We start from the raw sequence: 24,339 nt of genomic DNA, 5'->3' as shown, positions 1-24,339 counted from the left end.
TAGCCTGCCTTAACGGTCCTGTTGGATCACCAATCGCTGGATGCATCAACTTGGGTGGCGCAGGTACTTAAGGCTCAAAGAGGCAACAGGAGCATCAGTAAGATAAGATGTGTGTCAGCACCCACCCCCACATATTGTTGGTAGGTGCAGCTGGGAAAGACACAACAAGGGGTCCTACCAATCTGGCTGGTGGCCACCACATTTCTGTACTTGGGGTGCTGGTTCACGGTGAGGCAGAGGATGTCATCTGTGTGCTCCAGGTAGAAGCTCTGGCTGCCTAGGAGAGAGGCATTGTGGGAAGGTGGACAGTGGAATATAAAGACTTTTCAGGACAAATGCAAAGCTGGGGCATATAGAAACTTTTTTTTCTTTTTTTCTTTTTTTTGGGGGGGGGTTTGAGGTGGGGGTCTCACTCTAGCCCAGGCTGACCTGGAATTAACTCTGTCATCTCAGGGTGGCCTTGAACTCATGGCAATCCTCCTACCTCTGCCTCCCGAGTGCTGGGAATAAAGGCATGCGCCACCACGCCCGGCTTTGGAAATTTTTTTGTTAGAAACATTTTTAGCTGTAAAGACCTCATACTCTCACTTTCAGAATGGTCCTTGAGGAGGTGGATCATCTTTTTACATATTCTGACCTAGCTCTGGGAGGACAAAAGCTGATGGCCATTTGTTTTTCATACAACCACACTCCCACCCCAGTCTTTTTCACTGCCTGGGTGGCAGCAGCTCATAGTCTAAAGGCAAAGGCTTCTAGAATCTCAACGATAAAGTTCGAAACTCCTTCTCAGCACAGACTGATGATTTCTCTCAACATCCACCTCTGTCAGGAAGTGTGGAGGGGCTATAGATAATGCTGAACTGAGCAAAATGGCACCCATCTTCAGACAAGTCTCTAGAGTGATAACTACCTAGGGAAATCCCTGTTAGCAAGTGCCAATCCACAAAGGTGCCTGGATTGCTTTATCCCCCAAGATTACAACTCGACATATTTCACAGGAAGTGGAAGAAAGAACAAGAAATACTTTATAATTTATTACAGTAAGTGGGTTTCCTGATTTTAAACCCACAAAAATATCCAAGAGCAGAAGGAGGAATGATGGCATAGACATAAGAGGGAATAACAGTGCTACTAAAATGATGAAATATGCCTTAAAAATTGAGGAAATATATAGAAAAATTTAAGGCCTTCCTCCCCAAAAGAGAACAAATCAATATGTGCTCAGTGATTTTAATGGCTGAATTTGTACATGAGCTATTAGACAGAACTGAATTATAAATAATTTATTTGAATTATTATAATTGCTTTGAAGCAAATAAAACATTATGCTATTATATTTGAATCTGGTGGTAAAGATATGAATGGCTATGGGTTTGGAATGCTTCATTTTCTTCACATGGTTAAATGATATGTTCACTATAAATACTGCTCCAGAGTCAAATCAGGTTAGGTGTAGTAGCTCACATCATGTAATCCCAGCATTTAAGAGCTGGGGCTACTGAATGAGACTATGTACCAAAAAAAAAAAACAAAAAAAAACAAACAAACAAAAAAAAAACCAAAGAGCCCAGCTGAAGAGATGGCTCAGCTGTTAAAGGTGCTTGCTTGCAAGTCCTGATGGCCTGAGTTCAGTTTCCCAATACCCACATAAAGCTAGATGCACAACGTGGTACATGTGCCTGGAATTTGTTTGCAGTAGCAAGAGGCCTTGGTATGTGCCCATTCTCTTTGTCTCTCTCTCTGTTTACAAATAAATAAAATATTTTTTAAGGGCTGGAGAGATGGCTTAGCAGTTAAGCGCTTGCCTGTGAAACCTAAGGACCCTGGTTCAAGGCTCGGTTCCCCAGGTCCCACGTTAGCCAGATGCACAAGGGGGCGCACGCGTCTGGAGTTCGTTTGCAGAGGCTGGAAGCCCTGGCGCGCCCATTCTCTCTCTTTCCCTCTATCTGTCTTTCTCTCTGTGTCTGTCACTCTCAAATAAATTAATTAAAAAATATTTTTTAAAAACGCTAAGAAAACAAAGAAGTCATATAAAAAATGTAAACTGCTGCCAGGCGTGGCGGTGCACGCCTTTAACCCCAGCACTCAGGAGGCAGAGGTAGGAGGATCTCTGTGAGTTTGAGGCCACCTTGAGACTACATAGTGAATTCCAGGTCAGCCTTCAGCCTGAGCTACAGTGAGACCCTACCTTGAACAACCAAAAAAAAAAAAAAGAAAGTAACTAAGCTGCCAAAAAATTGGTTGCTCTCTGCTTTGCTTTCTAGGAGATTCTTCTCACACCCTGTTCTTTCTGGCTTCTTCCCCCGACTCCCACTTTTGATATGATATCCATATGATATCCATATCATGGTTCCCTTCTTGAGCCTACACCAAGGTCAAATTGGGCTCAGATACAATAGAGGGCCTTGACTTGGGGAAGTAAGAGAGCTTCAGGACGGAACAATACCAGACTAGAAGTGAGCTCTAAAGGGAAGGTCCTGGCTACTTTTGGGGGGATTATACAAAGAATAGGAAAATACAAAGAAGGGTTAATAGAAACACTGGCATCAAGAGGTGGCTCCTCTGGCTTGCTACCTGTGGAGAGGTTTTGCACGATGCTGGTGGCCGCAGTGTGAAAGATGATGTCAGCGCCATCGTTAAGGTAATGCAAGTTATTGCGACAGTCAAATCCTCTGTAGCCGAACACATGGTCCAGAGCCAGCTCCTATACTCACATATAGAATAAAGTCACCTTTAAAGGTTAAATGCAGAGAACAAAGGACAAAGCCATGTAGGTCACGGGGATGCTTTGTGAGGTACTACTAGCTTAAGGAGCTGAGATTCTGGACTGGCTGTGGACAAAAGGCAGCAGGCAGCTATCTTTTCAGTCCCCTGAAATTCTAGGGGAAACAGCCTAGCACACATATGGCAGTGACTTTCCTGAATAGGCCAGTAATTCTCTGGCTTATTAGTAGGCTAGTCTACAGGTTTGATGCACTCCAAAGGTCATATCTTTAGTGTCACATCTGTGCATTGACAGATATTCACTGCTTAAATCAACTGAATGATGCTTCACAGAATACTTTGGAAACCATAGAAGTAGTACAGACTGGCAGAGCAGGATGCTGGGTAATTGTCATGCCTTATCTGTTGGGATTTGTCCTCAAAGTTCTATACATTTCCATTCCCCTTCCCCTAGCAATTACATAGTATTTTGCGTTCATCCTCTATGGTGATCTGAATATGAAAGGTCAATCCCTAGCTAATGGAGCAAGCAGGCAAAGCCTTGCTGGAGGAGATGTTACTGGGGTTGGGCCTTAGGATTTTATAGTCCAGCCCCAGTAGTCAGGGCTAGCAAGTTCACATTCTTGCTACTTCCTTCCTGTTGCTGCTCAGATATGACATTCAGCTACCTTCTCTTGCCATGCTTTCCCCACCATAATGAAAACTCCCCTTGTAAGCTGGAGATAAAACTTTCTTTTTCTTTGATAAGCTGCTTTTGGTTGGGTGCTTTGTCCCAGCATGGCATTGAGAAGGTAGTGGCTACATATGCCCTCTTCTTCCTGTCTTGCCCACCATAGCAAAGAGGAGTGGCTGATTCAGATCAGCTCTTGATCCCATTCAACCCACATGTATTGGGCAAACCCCCACCCTGCCGTGCCTGACCCTACACCAGCTGATGTGATGCAAAGGTTGTGGGTCCCTCTTCTCTAATTGTCCCATTTTGTCCTTTACTCACTCTGAAGCTTGGCAATTGCAAACCTCAGATTAATTCTCCTAAAATACCACAGTGACTCTTTACTCAAAAGTATTCAGGGCTGGCAATATGGCTTAGAGGTTAAGACACCTGCCTGCAAAGCAAAAGAACCTAGTTTTGGTTCCCCAGGACCCACATAAGCCAGATGCGCAGGGTGGTGGATGCATATAGAATTCATTTGCAGCAGCTCAAGGTCCTGGCACACCCAATCTCTCTCTCACTCTCTCAAATAACTAAATATATTTAAAAAGCATTCAGTGTCTTCTAGCACCTCTGGATAAATCCCAAACTCTTTAAATTGGCACAGAGAGCCCTATTCACATACATTCTATCTACTGAGTACCCTAGGCAAGCTAAATTGCTATTTGGCCCATGTATCCCAAGGTCCCCTAATGTTTCATTTTGTTTTCCATACCTACCTCTCATCTGGAAAGCCCTTCTTTCACCTCAGTGAATCTCTACCCACTCCTCAGCTCCCTCAAAGTACTCTCCAGAAACATGACTCTGCCCTAGATACAGTGAACAACTGACCTAAGACCAGCCCATCAGACAATCTCCTAGGAATTTAGAAGTGGGGGCACTTGTAAGTTCAGCTGTGTAATTAGTTGAGGAGATGTAAATTCGGGCACAAGGAGGCATTCAGAGTTTACTGTGTGCAGACAAAGTTATCTAGGAAGCCTTCAGAGCAAAAAGAATGCAACAGGCACCTAAAAGGCCCTGCTTGGCAGAGGAAAGGTGCCATTTGGCTTATCATGGCTTTTCTGCTGTGGATCTTGTTTTTCCTGAGGCTTAGTTGCATTTCCTGGATACATCCTCTCAATAAAGTTCCTCTCCCCAATTAAAAAAATAAGGGGTGTTCTGGCATTAGTAATTTTACACTCTAATAGTGGAGGCAGATACATAAAAATGGCAAGAGTGTGTGTTGATGGCTATGGAACAGGTCTGGTGGGAGGAAAGGATATCAGAGATGAAGATCACACAGAGAAGATACCAGAGAATAGCCTGGAAGAACTAGGGTATACCAGATAGTGGCCTTTAGCAGAGGAATTACAATACAAGGATTTCAAAGTCCAGTGCAAATTGAGAGAACATTAGGCAATAAGTTTGAGGGTGAGTATAAGTTGTGTGGGGAATCCCAGGCATTAAACTTAGAAGGTGGTTCCAGTTCAAGTTTTTCAAACCATGAATATGAATCTCGCCGGCAATGTGGGAGTCTCCTGGATATTAAGTTAGCATGATTTAGAAGTTAAAGAGAGCACTGGGATGGATGGATTCCCTGTGAAAACCGCAGTTAACTGGAGCTACTAATCCTCAAGTCTCAATGGCTGAGTCTAGGTCTTCTCAATGGCTGAGTCTAGGTCTTCCCCATTCAGTAGACTGGTGACTTTAGACAACTCCCTTAACTTCCCTGTACCAGTGTTTCCACCTCATGTGCAGCACTCCCTAGAAGCAGGCAGCATAGCACCAGGCAGGAGGAAAAGTGTTTGTGCAGGGTTAATGATGCTAAGTGCGTTCTCTTCCCCTCCCTCCCTCCCTCCCTCCTTCCCTTCCTCCCTCTCTCCCTTCTTTCCTTCCTTCCTTTCTCTCTCTCTCTCCATATACATAGATAGATAGATAGATATAGATAGGTAGAGATATCTTTCTCTCTGTTTATTCTTGTCCGGAAAAGGATGCTAAGAGCCTGAGTGGCAAGAGGAATAGGTGAGGGAGCCCAGTTTGAAGGACATGGGACATTTTAAAGTTAGTACTGTTAGGTTCTGGTGCAGGGCTGGGGGGAGGTAAATGTGACTCAGCAGATGTAGTGCTAGTCTCAGGAATGACGAATACAACCAATAGATGCATTTGTGTTCATGTGATGACATCTGTAAACACAAGCAAATAGTGATGTCCTTTAAGGGTAGTTTTTGTTTGTTTGTTTTCCCAGGTAGGGTCTCACTCTAGCTCAGGTTGACCTGGAATTAGTCTGAAGGTGGCCTCGAACTCATGGTGATCCTCCTACCTCTGCCTCCTGAGTGCTGGGATTAAAGGTATGCGCCACAATGCCTGGCGTCTTTAGGGGTAGTTTTAGAGCATCAGAAATCACCTGGCTTCCTCACCTCAACCAACTTCTTTTTTTTGGTGATGTTGTTCTTCTGGAGTTTCTCAGGTTGGGGAGCTGCTCGGCTAACAGGTGGCCTGGAACAGAGAGAGGCCAGAGGAAGCACAATGTTGAACAAAAGGCTGCAAGGCTGCTTGCCCAGTGGCCAGCTAAGGCCAGGGCCAGGTTCTTCACTCCTCTCTCCCCTGAGTGGACATCCCCAGCCAGGGGCTGTTCTGTCTTGCTCTTTTCCCTCACCTTCTACTAGGAAAAATTTCTTACAATATGATCAGTCTCTGTGGTGGGTCTGAGTCTGGGCTCACAGCATTGAGTTAAGCTTCCCCATACCTACCATATCTTAGGCAGTCAATCTGCCTCCACCCACCCCAACAACGTCTTGGGATCGAGAAAGAGCTCCTGGGCTAGAGGGGCTTCTTTAAAATTAAGGAGGATAGCTGGGCATGGTGGTGCACGTCTTTATTCCCAGCACTTGGGAGGCAGAGGTAGGAGGATTGCTGCGAGTTTAAGGCCACCCTGAGACTACATAGTGAATTCCAGGTCAGCCTGAGCTACAGTGAGACCGTACCTCAAAAAATCAAAAAAAAACAAAACAACAAAAAACAAAACTAAGGAGGAGCCTCAGCCTGCCTTCATTGACCATTTTTCAAACAAGGATATGCAACATCATGACCTGGTATGAAATTAGACTTACTAGACAGGCTTTGGAACAGGCCTTAAGGGCCATGTGTAAAGCACCCAGGCTGGCCTGGTCACATAGGGGGGCACCTGTGCCTCCTACTTTGACCTATACCTCGGAGCTATGATCTATATTAAGCTGCCATTACTATATCAAAGATTGGTATTTCCTACTCAGTTTCTGGAAATGAGCTCCCCAAATTCAGCTAAGAGTTTTTACTAGGAGGAAGCCAAGAAGGACTCCTATACCAAACTACTACAAATGGAGGAAACTGGAGGTGGAAGGAGGGAGACCAGCAGCATCTCCATCTGTGAGTTCCAGTGCATTTGGTCACTGTTCTGGATAGAAAGGCAAAGAAAATGAATTACCTTGATCCCCTTGGAAGCAGCAAACAAAGCCAAGTAAGAAACTTAGTACAGGTTAAAGGGGCAATAGCAAGCACTTCACCCATGCACAAGCATTTTCCAAGTGAACAGACATTCCTGTGTGGCACAAACCATGCTTCCCCAGCATGCCAGTAAAGAACTAAAACAGAAATGAAAGAGTGCACCAGTGTACAAATTCAGAAAGCTCATACCCTGGCATCTCTGGGCAAACTCTGCACTAAGTGCCTACAGAATAGGGAGACAAAAGGAAGCTTGTCACTGCTTCCTGCGCGCTCAGTGACTTTCCTCCTGGGGACTCAACTTCCTTTAGAGTGTGCTGGGGGAAAGTTCTTATCAGAAAAACAATAGCATCCTCTTGGATGTCTTGGGGGCTATGCAAAATGGATGATTTGTTCCCAAATTAAATTTGACTCATAATTTAGTCTAATAATTCCTAGCATTTCATACTAGGCCAGCTAGCCTGCTGGAATAGTTTGTGGATTTTTGTGCAGGGGAAAACAAAGTACCTTTATTTTTTCAGAAACTCTTCAATCAAAACATGTTATGTAATCATAAGTGATCATTAAACCAAATGGTAGTGGTACTGTAATCAGGGTGGGGAAACAGTACATCTCTACAAACGGCACCCCCAGCTGACATCAACACTGCCAAATTGAGCAAAACTGCAGGGCTGCGGCATGCCAGTTCTCACAATAGACACTTCCTCTTCCTACACATTAATTATCACTTCCAAGGACATCTGCTCTTTCTTCTGTTTTAGTGGGACTTTCAAATGAAATCCGTGGGTTTCGTTCTTTCACCTACAAATCTTTGAGTGTATGACAGAAGCAAGCCAGGGCCTGTGATGGGAGTGAGAATATGCTAGAATGCCACATGACCTCCTAAGGCATAACTTGAGATTCAACACAGGGCTCAGTTTCAGGGTACGCTCAGGTTGTATAATATACAACATATTATACAGTGTAGAGAGTATGCATCCAAGCACAAACACTGTATATACACATAAGGTTGTATATATACACAGACATGGTAATCTAATGGCTTTTTTCACCTTGGGTTTTAGTAAAAAAAAAAAAAAAAAAGAAAAAAGAAGAAGAAGAAGAAAAGAAAAGTAAAGCAGTCTCAGAATGTTTCTTATTTCACAGGCATATGTTTGCAGTTGTATTGTTTCAAAACTGAAGATGAGAGGAATGAGAGGAATGAGGGGAAGAAGCCTGCATTGTGGCACATGTAGCAGTTTTTATGTATTAAACCTTCACGCTGTGGGCTCTGCATGAACATAGGACTAAATGCTCACTGCATACCTGTGCTCTTCCAGGATACTGGAATGCTTCAGATACTTACTTGACAATTCCCTGCCTCCAAAGGAAAGCAAGTTAAAACACAATACACATATTAAAAGCTTCTTTTCAAGCATCCATAAACAGTATTCGAAGCATCAGACACGGGAGGAACTGCCAAAAATTTTAAACATGGCCAAACACTGGAGGTTTAGAAATTTTCAGATCTAAGTCCTTCTAGATTTAGATTCCACTGGCAACACCACTCTGAAAGAACTTTGCTGAGGGGAAAACAAGCAGAGGACAAAAGGATATTCATTGACATTTTTGTTCAATTAATGTTTGCTTCATTTGGCCTGGGATGGCAGAGACAGAAAGAGTGCTACTGGAAGTTGGCAAGAGACACAAGTTGAAGAGCTGAGAAGGTTGGGGGCTGTAGAGAGGTTCAGGGTATGAGGCACAGAGACACACAAGGAAGCAGGGCCTTGAAATGTCTCAAAGAACAAAAGGGGAAAGGGCTTTCATTGGGCAAAAAATGTGAGAAGGGAGCCTGGAAAGACAGCAAACAAATTGGAGAACCTTTACAGAGAGTATTGAACAGGACACCCATGCAGGGAGTCCTGTAACTAGAGTGTGATTTGTTGAGAAATCTGGCAGCCTTGTTCTTGGATCTGGTGCTGGGGTCCAGACTGAAGATCCACCCTATACCTGTGTACAGGGAGGAACTCTGGGGAGGCCATTCTGGCTATAATTACACTGTTCAGCAACCAGAGGGAAAGCTTAGCCTCACTTTATGAGTGGAGTGTTGGCCTGATACGTTGTTACCCATTGAAGGCCCCTGGGTGGCCACTGTTCTTTTCTCCCTCTTTGTCCCTTCCTAAAGGTGCTGGATGTACAATAGGGGAAGGAACATGGTACACAGTGACCTAAAATGCACAGGAGGACTCCAGAGCCAAGGATCTCTGGAGGTGCTGACAGAGCTACAACCCAGGATAAGCCACTGTGGGAGCCAAATAAAAGCAAAGGTGTGAGAGCCTATCACTCCAAGAGCTTTTTCAAAGAATGCCTTGAGAGAGGGGAGCTCAGCTTCAGTAAGCCACAGAATGCAACTCAAATTGTTGTCAGTTTTTAGGACAATGTTCAATGTTCAAGATTTTCTTAAAGGAAATACAACTTTCTTCAGATCCCAAAATGGGTAGTTAAATGTTCTACTAGTTTTCAAAATATCTTGGGAAATCCAGTTACCCTCAAATTCTGTTCTTAAGTGGGAACCAGCACATGACCTTAAGTCCATTCTAGACTTGTCTTCAAACAAGATAACCTCATGGATATGTTTCTGAGATTCAATGAACCTTTGGCACATACAAAACAGTGTTTGCATATATGTGGGAGAAGAGGCATGTTTCCATCAGATTTTCAAAGTCTGCAATGAAAAAAGAGAAGGGAGAGAAGGAGGAGGGCTCAGATCATAATTTCAATGCTCTAAGATAAATCCAGTTTTAAGGAAAGTCTCCAAAGTCATGGGGGCTATTTGTTGGCAAAACAAAACAAAACAAATTCTATTCTATTAGGTAGGTTAATGTGGGAATTGCACATCAGTTTGTGGACATAATAAAAATAAGATAGTCTTTTTTCTCTTTTCTGAAATAGAATCTTATGTGGCCAAGATAATCCTGAAATCCTGTCTCAGCTTTCAAATGTTGGGATTATAGGTTTGCATCACCAAGGCCAGATATAAAAATAATTTTAAAAGGATGTAAACTAACTTCCACTTATACTCATTACAGTTTGAGATATTTTTAATATATTTAATATATTTGAAAATTAATTTCACCATCTCTAAACCTTCTTGGTATAGCTTCTAGAAAAATAATATTCATGGCTCACATCACATTTATATTGCACAAAGCTACTCTAGAAGAAACAAACTCTTCCTTTAAGTAAGAAAATATAGAGATTTAACTGGATTAGGAAATTAGAAAGTCCCTATGTCAGCAGGATGGCCGGAACAGAAGACAGATGGCAGGAGATAGAGGGTCAGCAGAAGACTACGTGAGACCTGGATGGGAAGGGGAGAAGAGGCAAAGAGGCCAAGGCAGGACAGGGTATGTACTTGTATAAGGTCAAAGGGTTTGCATTTTTCCGAAGGGGGTTGAGTGAGATGGGAAAGACTGTAATATGTTTGTTGGCTGAAAACATGGCTCCAGATATGGGAAGCTGGGGTCTAAGCACCAGCAAAGGGTTCCAGTCTGAACAGGACACAGGCGTTGGAGAGTGGTGATTAGGCAGGCAAAAATGGCAGGCCAAGAGGGGACTAATTAAATCATAAAAATATAAAGTTGTCTGGGCATTAGAAGTCCTTGCAAGACTTAAGGTTAGACATATTGGGGCTGGAGGGATGGCTTAGTGGGTAAGGCACTTGCCTGCAAAGCCAAAGGATCCCAGTTTGATTCTCCAGGACTCACATAAGCCAGATGCATAAGGAAGTACATGCATCTGGAGTTCGTTTGCAGTGGCTGGATGCCCTGGCACACCCATTCTCTCTCTCTCTCTCAAATAAATAAATAAATAATATTTTTTAAAAGATTAGACATATTGGTAATGCACTCTAGAGGAGAGATGGTGAAGCTTCTGAGTGAGAGAGTTCTGGGTGATGACATCACCACGCATGGCAGGAGCTGGGGTCAGCCAGGTGACCATGCTGAGGTCATTTGTAGGTAGTACCTGTCTCTCAGACACAGGAAGTAGGTAAGTGACAGGAGCAGGGGTGTGGGGGTAGAAGAAGGTATGTAGATGATAGAGACAATGTGGATTCAAAGGAATGGGACAGGCAGGTGAAAAAGTAGATCAATACATTTTAAACACATCCACAGGAACATTTTGGTCTTCCACACAACAGTCTATGAACACTGTTCTAGGGGCATGAGCAATCACTTGGACAAATACCTCCTCAGCTACCACATTTGGACCACACCATAGTACAGAGGGTAAATGTCCCTGGTACCACCCATCTACTCCCGTCAAGAAGTGTCTAAGGATGGCTTAGTGGTTAAGCCCTGCAAAGTCTAAGGATCCAGGTTAGGTTCCCCAGAACCCACATAAACCAGATGCACATAGTGCCACATGTGTCTGGACTTTGCAGTGGCTAGAGGCTCTGGCGTGCCCATTTCCTTTCTCCCTCTCTCTCTCTAATAAGTAAATAAATAAATAATAAAATATTGGGCTGGAGAGATGACTTAGCAGTTAAGGCACTTGCCTGCGAAGTCTAAGGATCCAAGTTTAATTCCCTAGGACCCACATAAGCCAGAATCACAAGGTGACACATGCATCTGGAGTTCATTTGCAGTGGCTAGAGACCCTGGTACACCCATTCTTTCTCTCTCTCCCTTTCTCCCTCTCTCTCTGCCTCTTCCTCTTCTCTCTCCCAAATAAATTAATTAAATATTTTTTTAAGTATCTAAGATATTCAGAGACTTGATTGAAATAATCAGACCTAACCCTTTTGACAGAAAAATGCTTACCTATTTTTGATACTTTTAGTTTTTAATCTGAAAGTAGGTTTGATTCAATTATACTGTAGAAGGTGATTTCCTGGAATACATTGCCACCCCTCCTTTTTCTTTTCTTTTCTTTTTTTTTTTTTTAAACATAAAATCACTTACTAGCATTTTACCTCTGGATTTTTATGCCTTAGTACACTGTGAAAAAGAGTGAACAAATTGTAGTAAGTGCAGTTTTAATTTGTAAAATTAGTACTTATACAGAAAACATTGCTTTGCTTCAAACCAATTCAGAAAACCAAGGGATTTGAATGAGGAAAACCATTCATGAAAACAGCATTAAGTTTATTTAAAAACAGCCATTTAAGGCCACCATCAAGAAAACAAGTGACAATAAATGTTGATGGAGATGCAGTAAAAATGGCACCCCTCTATACTGTTGGTGGGAATGTAGTCTGGTCCAGCCATTGTGGAAATCAGTATGGAGGTTCTTGAGACAGCTAAAAATAGATTTACCATATGATCCAGCTATAGCACTCCTAGGCATATATCTTAAGGACTCTTCTCACTACCTTAGAGATACATGCACAACCATGTTATTGCTGCTCTATTCACAATAGCTAGGAAATGGAACCAGCCTAGAGATCCATCTACAGATGAATGGATACTAAAGATTTATATTTACACAATGGAATTCTATTCAGCAGTAAAGAAAAATGAAATTATGAAATTTGCAGGGAAATGGATGATCTGGAAAGGATTATACTAAGTGAGGTAACCCAGGCCCATAAAGCCAAATGTTGCATGTTCTCTCTCATATGTGGATACAAATGTATACAGACTTGTGTGTGAGCTGGAACCAAAAATCAGTAGCAGAGGCCCATAAGCTAGAAAAAGGCTATAAGGCGGGGGGGGGGGGGGGAGGAGAGGGAAGGTCTTAAGGGGATGGTATTGTATATATGTAAGTAGAACAAATTATAAGGAGGGGAAAGGCCTAAGCGAGGTCAAGGGAAGAGTTGTCCAAATGAAGGGTAGGGGGCAGGGAGGGTCAATCAAAATTCAAGATATTCTGAATAAGACACATGAAAATCTACTTTCTTGAATAATGGCACATCAAGAAGTCATAGATTGCTACTAGAAAATTTTCAGTGCCAGGGATGGGATACCTTCCAGTGAGTTGATGGCCAGGGAGGTCCCTGTTGTCTCCAAGACATTACAGGCTGTTGCCAAGGCCCTTGGTTTCCCATGAGAAAGAGATGGTAAGACCCTGTTGCTGAAGACTTCACATGCCTGAGCAGCAGTCACTGAGAAATAAAGCTGGTGCTGAGCAGAAAACTTTTTCCCTGTAGCCCAGCCAACTGAAAGTGGGAAAAAGCTGCACTGTATGCAGCCTTATGGGAGACAGACATCATCAGTGGTGAAAACAGTGGACACTGGAAGCCTCAAGTTTGGCCATACAGGCCAAATGATTGAACGGGTGCAATAGTAGCATGTCTGCTCTGGGGGAAACCAATTGCTCTCCAATTGGACTGAAGGCCTGCTCTGCGGGAGGGAATACATGCCTGGTACCGAAAACCTAATCATGAGCCTTAGGGGTTTAAAGCCTGCTGTTGTCTGAATAAATGCATTTATTGCTCTCACCAAACTGCCCTGGAAGCACTACACTTAATGTTCATATTCATATATTAATGCTACTCTCACTTTTGGTTAGAGAAGCTTTTCTTTTCAGATGGCGATGACAACTGGGGTGACCTAAAAGGCAACATAGTGCCGAGAAGAAGGGAAGGAGGAGTGTCCAGCATTGAAACAGCTTACACCCTCCAAGGCTTAGGGTCCATTGCAGAAGAGGTGGCAGAAAGAATGTAAGAGCCAAAGGAAGGGTACCACTCCTTACATACAACTGTGCGGACAGAAATTGGCCTCAATATCCATGTCCTCACAGTGCCTAGCAATACCCACACAAGACCCTCATAGAAGGAGAAAAAGATGATGACATCAAATTAAAAGAAAGACTAATAGAGAGAGGGAGGGGATAAGATGGAGAGCAGAGTTATGACGGGGAAAGCAGGGGAGGGCAGGGAAATATCATGGTTTATTGTCTGTAAGCATAGAAGTTGTCAATAAAAAAATATGTATATACTAAAATATATACACATTTAAAAGAGAAAAATAATTAATTTTAAAAAACCAGCCATTTAGTTTTTGGTGGTTACCCACCTAAACATAACCCTAGAAATGATTTATTCCTGTACCTTAGGGTTTAATGGATATTGCAGGTTTAGTTCCTCCCATCCACCTTTACAAAAACTCTATGTTCTATCTGCTCAGAGTAGTTCTGAGTACAGAGCTCTCACAGAAAGAAGGGGCAGAATAAGCGAGGAAGGCTCAGCGCTCAGCGAGAAAGGCCCTGGAGAGCAGGAGCCTGCGCCAGCACCCTCACTTGCACACTGTGGTGGTTGCACTTAGCTTTTATGTAAAACTGAGAGGGACTCAGGTAGCTTTATTAGGCAGTTAGGGTGACTGGGCCCCTGAGAGTAATAACAGGAATGCCTTTGGGCCTGTATTTGCTCAAGATTAAAGGATGATCAGACTTCTTAACTGTTGTCTAGACCTGTTTTTCCACAAACAACTTGGACCCCTCCTGGGAGGGAGGACTCTCCTGGGATTTAACTCTAATTCTCACATTGTCGGTTGGTCAAGCTTAGGCCCCAGAATTTGGCTGGACTCTTCCTGAGACAGCCCCTAGCCCAAACCAATCAGTTGTCCCTCAGCTCACCTGAGTTTGAAGTTAGGGCCCACCACCTTAAGGTTAAGGTTATAAATATGTGTGCAAGGGGAGGGTAAGCCCCCTGAGACGCCTAACCACTTGGGAACCTCTACCTGCTGATGAGCTTCCCCTCTGCTCTCTCCTAGGCCTGGCCTGAGCAGGAGAGCCCCCTAGGCTTTATTTCCAAATGGGCACCTTCTCCACATGGCAGGAGCTCTTTCAACTTTCATTTTGTCCTTTCCATGTTTTTTTCAGGCCCACCACGTGGGCTCTCAGCCATGTGGTTGTATTCATTCTCCTTTGCTTGGAAATAATTATTAATAATTGTCCTTCTCAGTCTTATTTTATTCAAGTCCTTGCTTAAAATTGTGAACCTAGCATCTTGGGTTCAAGGACTTTCCCGAACCCCTAACACCATGTTACAAAGCATGAGCAACCCTCTATGCTAGCACATTCATAAACAGGGTGGAAATGCAGGATTAATGGTACCTTCCTGTTTATTGAACCAAGCTTCAAGTCAGGACTGAGTAGTGTTTAGACATTCTGCAGCATTTGCTTAGAAAGACTGTCAGTTCTTAGCAACTCTAATAACATAATCGTACAAAGCAGCTATTGATCAAGGGTGACAAAGAGCCTCTGTTTGGCCTGAAGAGCCCAAGCAAAGGCAGGCGCATAGGCTGCTGACTTGCCAGGTGACATGCTCATGGAGGAGAGCATTGTCCCACTTCATCATGCCTCGGGCAAGCTTGAAATTCCCACACAGCAACTGATTAAGTAAAGCATTTTTTCAAAATTGGGGGCAGGTTGTCCCAGAAGATTTCTGCCTCCAAACATAGCATAAAAAGTTCGAAAAAAAAATTGCGATTGCCTATATATGATGGTCTATTTTAATATATTTTATTTATTTATTTGAGACAGAGAAAGAGGGAGAGAGAGAGAGAGAGAGAGAGAGAGAGAGAGAGAGAGAGAGAGAATGGGTATGCCAGGACCTCCAGCCACTGCAAATGAACTCCAGATGCATGTGCCACCTTGGGCATCTGGCTTACGTAGGTCCTGAAGAATCAAACTGGGATCCTTTGGCTTTGCAAGCAAATGCCTTAACCGCTAAGCCATCTCTCCAGCTCTCCAGCTCTCCAGCCCTCCATCTCCTGATGGCCTATTTTAACTTGAGGAAATCTATCTAAATCTTTCCTATTTTTTAAAGACTTATTTGTGTGTGCTTGTGTGTGTGTGTGTGTGTGTGTGTGTGTGTGTACACTGCAAACAAATGCCTATTCAGCTTTACATGGGTGCTGGGAAATTGAACCCAGATCAGCAGGCTTTGCAAGCAAGCACATAAAACCACTGAGGTATCTTCCCAGACCCCATCACATACAATAAATGTGAGGTTATGGTAACACACAAATTTCTTTCAGTTCCTTTTGCCTGGAGGTAAACAGATTTAAAACAAATATTTCAATTCCTAATGGACAGATGGTATGAAGCTTAAAAAGATCATTTAGTCAAGAGTCATCCCCATGGCTAGCTGGCATATCCTCAGACTCTACATGAAATACACCATTTCCTATCATGGGTACTAATAAAATGAAGGTAAAAGGAGTGGATTTGCAGAGCATTTTGAGAACAGATTCACTGATCCAATTATTAAGAGAAGCAGGTAGGGGCTGGAGAGATGGCCCAGAGGTTAAGACACTTCCTGCAAAGCCTAAGGACCGAGGTTCAATTCCCCAGTACCCACGTTAGCCAGATACATAAGGGAGTGCATGTGTCTGGAGTTTGTGCAGTGGCATGTCCATTCTCTCTTTATCTGCCTCTCTCACATACACACTCTCTCTTTCTCTCTCAAAATGAATAAATAAGATAAATAAATATAAAAATTAACAATATTAAAAAAGAGAAGCAGGCAGGCTGGAGAGGTGGCTCAGTGGTTGAGGCTCTTGCCTACAAAGCCTGATGGCCCAGGTTCAATTCCCCAGTACCACATAAAGCCAGATGCACAAAGTGGTGCATGAGTCTGGAGTTTGTTTGCAGCAGCTGGAGACCCTGCCATACCCATGCTATCTATCTACCTCTCTTCTATCTCTTTCTGCTTGCAAATAGTAAATAAAAAAATTTTTTTAAGAAAGAGAACAAAGCTACGTTCCATTCTTCCATTAACCTATTCATTCAACAAATATTAGTGTTTCTGTACTGTGTGCAAAGCAGTGTGTTACCTACATGGCGATGCTATGCCAGAGAAAGCATCAGCCCTCAGGTGGCCAAGGGTCTTATGGACAAAGTCTTCAAGCTTCTGGGACTTAAATGCCTCAAGGTTATTGACCAACATATTGAGGAGTTAAAGAAGGTGATTGATTTAAAACTGAAACAAGGGCTGGACAGATGGCTCAGCATTTAAGGTGCTTGCCTGCAAAGCCTAATGACCCAGGTTCAATTCCCCATTTCCCACATACAGCCAGAAGCACAAAGTAGTGCATGCATCTGAAGTTCATTTGCAGTGGATAGGGTTATTCTCTCTCTCTGCAAATAAAAAAATAACTAAAATATTTTTTAAAAAAGACTGAAACCCAAAAAAAGAAAGAAAGAAAGAAAATCCAGAACAAAAACCCCATAATATTTCTTTATAAACTCATAGTGTACAGTTTGCTTTATAAAACTTGCCTTTTCTGGGTGTGGTGGCACATGCTTTTAATCCCAGCACTCGGGAGGCAGAAATAAGAGTTGTGCAGTGAGTTTGAGGCCACCCTGAGACTACAGAGGGAATTCCAGGTTAGCCTGGGCTATAGTGAAACCCTATCAGTAAAAAAAAAAAAAAAAAAGAGAGAGAGAGAGAGAGAGAGAGAGAGAGAGAGAGAGAGAGAGAAAAGAAAAAAGACTTTCCTTCTGCTTAGGTTCATAACCTTATTCAAATTAAATCAGAAAGGACATGAGATAAAGATCAAGCCTAGGATCATATCTGTTAGGGTCTCAGAGCCTCCTCCCCTCCCACCCAGACAAAGCTAAGTTATTAAAAATTCTCCCTCAACAGAAAATCCTGGCTCTCTGAACATTAGCCCAAACTCCACTTTGAATACCTCTGGCCATTTCTTCCTACTGTTTTGTCTGCTTCAGCTGTATTGTAGTGAATCTAATAAACTTCAGCTTTTTTATGTCTTAGTGAATTCTTTCTCTGTCCATACTTTCTCTGTAGTGCCTGGTAAGTGTTTTTTCTTACTGGCTCCTAGGATGGATAGAGTGAGCTATCTGTGGTAGAAGGCAGTTTGTGAAATGACAACTTTTCCTCAGTACTCACAAGGGAAGACCAAAAGAGGGATTCCAAAAGTCTGGAGTCCCCAAATGCCACTAAGTCAAGTTGACTATCTCTTGTCTGAAAGCAGTTAGCTCCTATTGTCACTGAGATGTGGGGGAAAGATAGGGAAATGGTAGAGTGGGGTATTGCCAGGTGGGAAAGAATAAGAATTATAATTTAGGATCCTGATCTGCTTGTGGGTCCACAGTTTAAGGTTACTGAAAAGAGATTCTAATAAATAGAAGCAGCTAAATGTGGGTATTACAAGGGGCCACTGATGCTTGGAAATGAGTCGTTATCCATGAGTACCATTGTAGACATACATATGAAAAGAAACATATAGGATAGTATACATGCTGTAGTTTGAATGTAACATCTTTCCTATAGCCTTGTGTGCTTATGACTAAGCCTCATACTTGATCCTCTGCCAGAGGAGCTAAGTTAATACATCATATGTGGGAAATATGTAACTTGTGTTTTAATTTTACAGTGCTCACAGTTAAGACACTACCTTGAGTCTTGGAGGAAATTTTGGACTGTGGACTTTTGAACAATGATGGGACTGGTAAAGATGATAGGGACTTGTAAAGTTACACTGAATACATTTTGCATCATGAGATGGCGATAAGCTTATGGGTGTGAGTGGCAAACGTGGTGGTTTGGGTATAAAATGTTCCTACATAGCCTCATGCATTTGTGACTAAATCTCATACTTAATTCACACTTGGGGAGCCTTGGGCAGTTGGACCCTTGCTGGAGGGAGTGTCACTTGGGGTAGGTCTTGGGCAATTGAAGCCCAGCCCTGCTTGAGAACACTTAGCTCATTCATTCTACCTTCTCCTTGCTGATGCAGAGCTCTTATGCCCTGTAGTCTGCTCATGCCATCCCAACCATGATGAAACTTCCCCTAGAAACCATAAGCTGGAAATAAATCATTTCCTTCCATAAGCTTCTTTCACTTCAGTGTTTTGCCCCAACACCAGAAAGTAACCGAGTTGCATGAACCCAAGATCCTATATGAAGGCCACTCTCACACAATCTTGGCTGTCCAAGGGGCAAGTACCTGCAATTCTACTGTAAAGAAAGTCTGTTGTACTTGGATATATCTGTGTAAGTAGGGCTCTATGCTTTCTTAGAGGCATTCTTTTTTATTTATTTATTTATTTATTTATTTATTTATTTGAGAGCGACAGACACAGAGAGAAAGACAGATAGAGGGAGAGAGAGAATGGGCACGCCAGGGCTTCCAGCCTCTGCAAACGAACTCCAGACGCATGCGCCCCCTTGTGCATCTGGCTAACATGGGACCTGGGGAACCGAGCCTCGAACCAGGGTCCTTAGGCTTCACAGGCAAGCGCTTAACTGCTAAGCCATCTCTCCAGCCCTCTTAGAGGCATTCTTAAAAGGTCTTTGGAGAGTATAATGGCACCCAAAGAAAGGCTGTTAGCTTTTTGTTTAACATAACCATACATTCTAAGATAAAGAAAACTTACATTCTGTAATTTTTGTGTTATCACCTTCTCATCATCCTACTATAAGAACTAAGCAGGCTGGTGTCAGAAATGAGATTAATGTAGAGGACATTTCCAGATTTCCAGGCAAATACCGGATTCTGCACAAGCCCAGGTACAAGAGGAGTGCCCAGGGCTGCTCAGTTTTGTTTTGACTTTCACTGAGCCATCTCTTATGAAAGTCATAGATTCCAGAACTAAGCAATGAGCAGAAATGAAAGGTGCCAAAAGCTTCACATTTTAGAGAGGCAGTGGCAATGGTTACAAAGTTCATATTAGCTATAATTATTATCATAATTAGTCATTAATCAACTTTTGTTTTTAAAAACAATAAAGATAGAGATTAATTTCAAATTTTAAGATGAGGATTCCTACCTAAAATATGTATGCTATTTCCCCTTATGAGCAGTTGAAATTTGGAGCCATGCTAGTTAGAAAAAGAAACATTCAGGATGATGTTCAGAGAAAGAAATCTCAAATGTGATTTTCTAATACTATTATGGACTTGATCCATGAAAACAAAGAGTATTTGGTACACAGAGCTTGAATGATAAAGTTGAAGTGTTATTCTTGTCTTTGAAGGCATTTCCAAAGAGATTTAACTGAGGAGGGAAGATGAACCCTGACTGTGGGCACCTCCCCCCCACCCGCCCCCACCATGGTGCTGAATAAAAGGGAGGAAAGGTCCTGGGCTGAATAAAAAGAAGAAGGAGGAGGGGGAGAAGTAGTAGTAGTAGTAAGTGGAGTGCCAGCATTCATCTCTCTCTGCTCTCTCTCTAAGGGTGCAATGTGACCAGCTACCTCACAGCCTGGCCACCAAGCCTTTCCTGCCATGACGTCTTGTGCTTTCAAACTGTGAGCCAAGTAAAGCCCTTCCTGCTTCCTTTGCTTTAATCACAGCAACAAGAAAAGAATTTAATACAAAACCTTTTTGGAAAATAAGGTGGTTGTATACAAGCTACATCTCCAGATAAAACAGTTAGATATCTAGACCAGCTATGCTTTAAAGGCCAGCTGTGCTTTACAGGCCATGATTACATTCCAGGATTGTTATGAATGTAGTCCAACACATTTGTAAATGACAATACCATGTTGCAATGTCAAAAGGTTAGAATCTCTAATCTATACTAAATGTATCTGATAAAATAATGACTAAAATAGAGACCATAATGAGAGGGAGTCAGGTAGCTGTGGTAGGTAGTTTAGGGTGACTGGGCCTTGAATGTAAAAAGTAGAAATATCCTTAAGTCTGCCCTTGCAATTTTCTCTTTATTAGAGATCAGAGAAGGATCTCTCCTCTCCTTATCTCTTGACTAAAGGAGTTCCCTAGATCTGTTTTTCCATAACCAGCCTGAGCCCTTCCTAGCAGGGAGTTTCCCTTTCCTACAATTCAAACCTGATCCTGGCATTGTGATTGGTTAAGCTCAGCCCCAAAACTTGGTAGCATGGCTGGCTTCTCCTTGAGCTGCTCCTAGCCCAGACCAATCAATCAGCCCTCACTCTGGCTCACCTGAGCCTAAAGGTGAAGCCTACCACAATAAAGTTATAAATAGACTCTTACCAAGGGGACAAGCTCTCTTCTCTGCCCACTCATCACTCCTGAACTTCCAGGTCCTGGTAAGGCCCCTTTACCCTACTCCTATATGGGCTCTCGACCCCTCCTGCCCTCCAGGAACCCTCTGTACTTCCTCCTCTTTCCTTCTCTTAATCTAATAAAATCTCCCTCAACCATACCCTCTAGTCTATGGATTTTAATTCTTTAAGCTCAAAAGACCAAAATACAGAGTACTCTAAATTTATTGGTGCTTTGGCATATTGTTGTATTGGCAAGGAACCCCAAAATTCCCATTTCAATAATTTCTATAGTTATTCATGATTAATAAGTAAAGTATATTAAACTGGTACTAAGATAATAAAATTTAAGCAGCTAAAGAAAAAAAAAACAACCTTTTCTACTTTTTTTTTTTTTTTTTTTACAAAGAGGTGAACTTTTCAGCCCAGAACACAGCAGGAGAGGCTGGCAGCAAACCCAAGGCCTTCCTGTGGGAAGGGGGGCATCAGGCAGGATTTTAATTTGTGGTCTTAAATTATACAGCTTTTAGGGTAAGAACACAAAAGGGGGGAAGGTTTAAACCTTTCCTTTTAGTCACAGATGAAAAATAGGAAAGTAAAATGATATAAAGACCTTTTGCTTTTGCCCATCCACAGGCATATCTTTAAAAGCTGTCAGCCTCAACACTTATTAAAAAATTGAAAAGTTTAGACTGATGACTGAGGAGCATTGAGAAAACAACCCTGAGCTAAGGTGAGTGAATATTTATGTGCCAAGTTCCATCAAAATAGTTCAGCTTGTCACCATAAAATTAAGTTTCTGTCTGAATGCAGGTTTCAACTGAGGATAGTACATAAAAATATCCATTATTTCCATCCCCCAGGCAAATTGTTAATCTAAGTAGTTAGGGTATATCTGTGTTAAATGCTAGACATTCAATCTGATGACTATGGCCTCACCAAATGTAACCGGGAGGAACAATGCCTGGTCAGTTTATACCCCACACATAAAGACACGGGCACATCCCTCCCATCTATAATTGTCAAAGTGAAAATACCTTGGTGATTCACCTCTGCAGCAATCAGTTACCAGAGAATGCAAAGATAGGGGTTGCATGATTACTTGATCCATTCAAAAATGTGAATATTCATCATTTACATAATTTCTAAAATCTGCTTATTTTCTTCATGCAAAAAAAAACACCTCTGGAGATGGGCCAAAGATATAAAGGAATGTCAAAATGTAACATGAATGTAAGATTTTAATTTTTCAAAAATTAGCATTCTCAATGAATATATCTTTTGTAAATAGAATTTGTGTCATCCTTAGTGTAAAGACTACTGAAATTGTTACTAATGATCCTAGATATTTAATTTTATTTCAATGGCAGTCATAGTTGATGTTTTTAAAAGTTACACGTACAATAAATACCTACTCATGCAAAGGCATTTGCAAATGAGAATTACTATTAAACATTAAAAAGCTTGCAGTTCTTGTCTAGGGTAACATTAATAGTCTATCAGAAAAAAAAAAAACCTGAAGGAGAATGAGCTCATTATTTCTATGTGGCCCTGCATCTCCTGCCCTTTTTACTAGAAGTCTGGTCCTTGTGAACAATATCAACAGGCTCTTGTTGTCTTTCAGCTCTGACTGGCTTCAACAAATGCAAGGCACCAGCATCAGATTATGGGAGGAGAACTCATTGTCCCTACAAAGAGGCCCTGTGAAGTCATGTTATGAAACTGTGAAGATGGACCATGGGTTGCAATGGAGACCTCAAGGTTTGGAGATACTAAGATTATGGAATGGCTGCCAGGAAACGCTACTGGCTCAGGCTCAGGTAGATCCACCCAGAAACAAGCAGCACAGTGGATGGGTGGAATTGATTCCTTGAAATCACATACGCTTTCATCTCTGGTCCCAGATGCCAGCTAAAGGATTTGATGTTTTCCCTGCTGGTTTTCTATCTTATACTGGTCCAATCTTAACTTGCTATACGTCTATTATTCCTTATAAAAATGGAAATGTTAACTCTGTTATTATGTCCTGGAAGTATCCAACTTGTATTTTAATTTTATAGGGTCCACAAATAAGACTGTTATGGGTCTCAGATGAGAGTTTGGACTTTAGATTGGTTGAGATTGGTAAAAACTATGGGGACTTCTAAAGTTGGACATCAAGCAATGCTCATGAGTCTAAGGTGTCCAGGGATGAAATGTGGTGGATTGAATGTAAAATGTCCCCATAACCACAAATCTTTGTGATTAAGCCTCCTATTTGGTCCCTAGCAAATGAAGTCTGATGGGAGGCAGTGTGTCACTGGGGTGGGGGGGTGGGGTAGGCCTGAGATTTATTAGTTCAGCCACTGAGTGTTCAGAGCTGACTCATCCAGACTACTTCCTTCCTGTTATTTGACAAAGTGTGATGCCCTGTCTGCCTACCCTCCCGTGCTTTCCTCCGCTATGATGAAACATAGGCTGGAAGCCTTGAAGTAAGCCCTTTCCTCTCATAAGTGGCTTCTGGTTGTCGTATTGTGTTGTCCTAGCTATGAGAAAGTAACTGCTATAGTGACACGGTAGTAGGGCCTAGTGGTAGGATTCAGAGGACTAGGTTCATGCATGTAAAAGGGATTGTAGGATCTCAGTTTCCTCTCCACTTCTTTTGGACCCCAGCTATGAGGGGAACAGCTCCCCTCCTTGATGTGTTTGCCACAGATCCATTACAATAGGACCAATTGGTCATGGGCAGAAACCTCTAATAATAATAATAATAATAATAATAAATAAATAAAATAAATAATAATAATAATCTTTTTTTCCTGTATAGCATGATTATATCAGTTTTTTTTCACAGTAATAGAAAGCTGACTAACACAAGAGATGAAAAAAAGACAAATTTTCAACTTAATTTTATGATTTTTAAAAGGAAGGTATTTTTTTCCCAGTTATGATCTACAATAATTAAATCAACTCAGGAGGTGGGAATCCATAGAGAAAGTTTCCTCCTCCACCCGAATACCAAGGCATAATGTATGATTTATTGTCCAGAGTCCTCCCACCTACTACTCCTTGGCTCCAAGGGCTCATTCCTGCCACACATTACATCATGCACCCTGTTTTCTCATAAATCCTCTAAATACTTTTACATGTTCAGAAGTTTACTATGGTCTTTGAGGCTCAGAGTCCCCTAAATTTACTGATCAGGATGGGTAGAGTCTGCTTGTCCTTGATTCTGATTCTAATTTTTCTTTTCAGAGGCTGCTGACTGGTCCTCTTGGCTGGTGTGGGTATGCTCTGCTTCCAGCATGCTAAGCAGCTGGGCCTGTCTCTCTGGTCTCAGCCCCTCTGCAAATGGAAGCTGTCAAAGTTTTTCAAGTTATCAAGGAAATTGCTCTCTATAGAAAGGCTTGATCATTCTTTGGACCCTATATTTATCTTAAAATTGTTTTCTTTACTTCATATTTTCTTCACTGCACACAAAAGTGAATTATTTGTTTAAAGTGCCAGTAAAGTTATACATGTGTGTATGTAAACTATAAACATGTTTT

At 42.1% G+C, this 24,339-nt stretch overlaps 1 protein-coding gene across 7 annotated transcripts in view; it reads right to left on the bottom strand.

The window, feature by feature from the left end:
• Positions 1 to 24,339, bottom strand: part of Eml6 (EMAP like 6) — a 460,853-nt gene that overhangs the window by 20,044 nt on the left and 416,470 nt on the right. For 2 of the 7 annotated variants that reach the window (XM_045147997.1, XM_045147999.1), the window contains exons 28-33: positions 21,850 to 21,864; positions 8,241 to 8,255; positions 6,879 to 6,887; positions 5,833 to 5,911; positions 2,575 to 2,704; positions 179 to 277 (exon numbers count right to left, since the gene is read on the bottom strand). In XM_045147997.1, the coding sequence (XP_045003932.1) occupies positions 179 to 277; positions 2,575 to 2,704; positions 5,833 to 5,911; positions 6,879 to 6,887; positions 8,241 to 8,255; positions 21,850 to 21,864 (347 nt within the window). Of the gene's footprint in view, positions 1 to 178; positions 278 to 2,574; positions 2,705 to 5,832; positions 5,912 to 6,878; positions 6,888 to 7,087; positions 7,122 to 8,240; positions 8,256 to 21,849; positions 21,865 to 24,339 lie in introns of those variants that run through there. The other 5 variants (XM_045148001.1, XM_004668950.3, XM_045147998.1 and 2 more) reach the window with 4 other exon arrangements.

Source organism: Jaculus jaculus, chromosome 4 (assembly GCF_020740685.1).
Source record: "Jaculus jaculus isolate mJacJac1 chromosome 4, mJacJac1.mat.Y.cur, whole genome shotgun sequence".
In the NCBI taxonomy this organism is placed as follows: domain Eukaryota; kingdom Metazoa; phylum Chordata; class Mammalia; order Rodentia; family Dipodidae; genus Jaculus; species Jaculus jaculus.
This window is presented reverse-complemented; position numbering and strand designations above follow the sequence as displayed.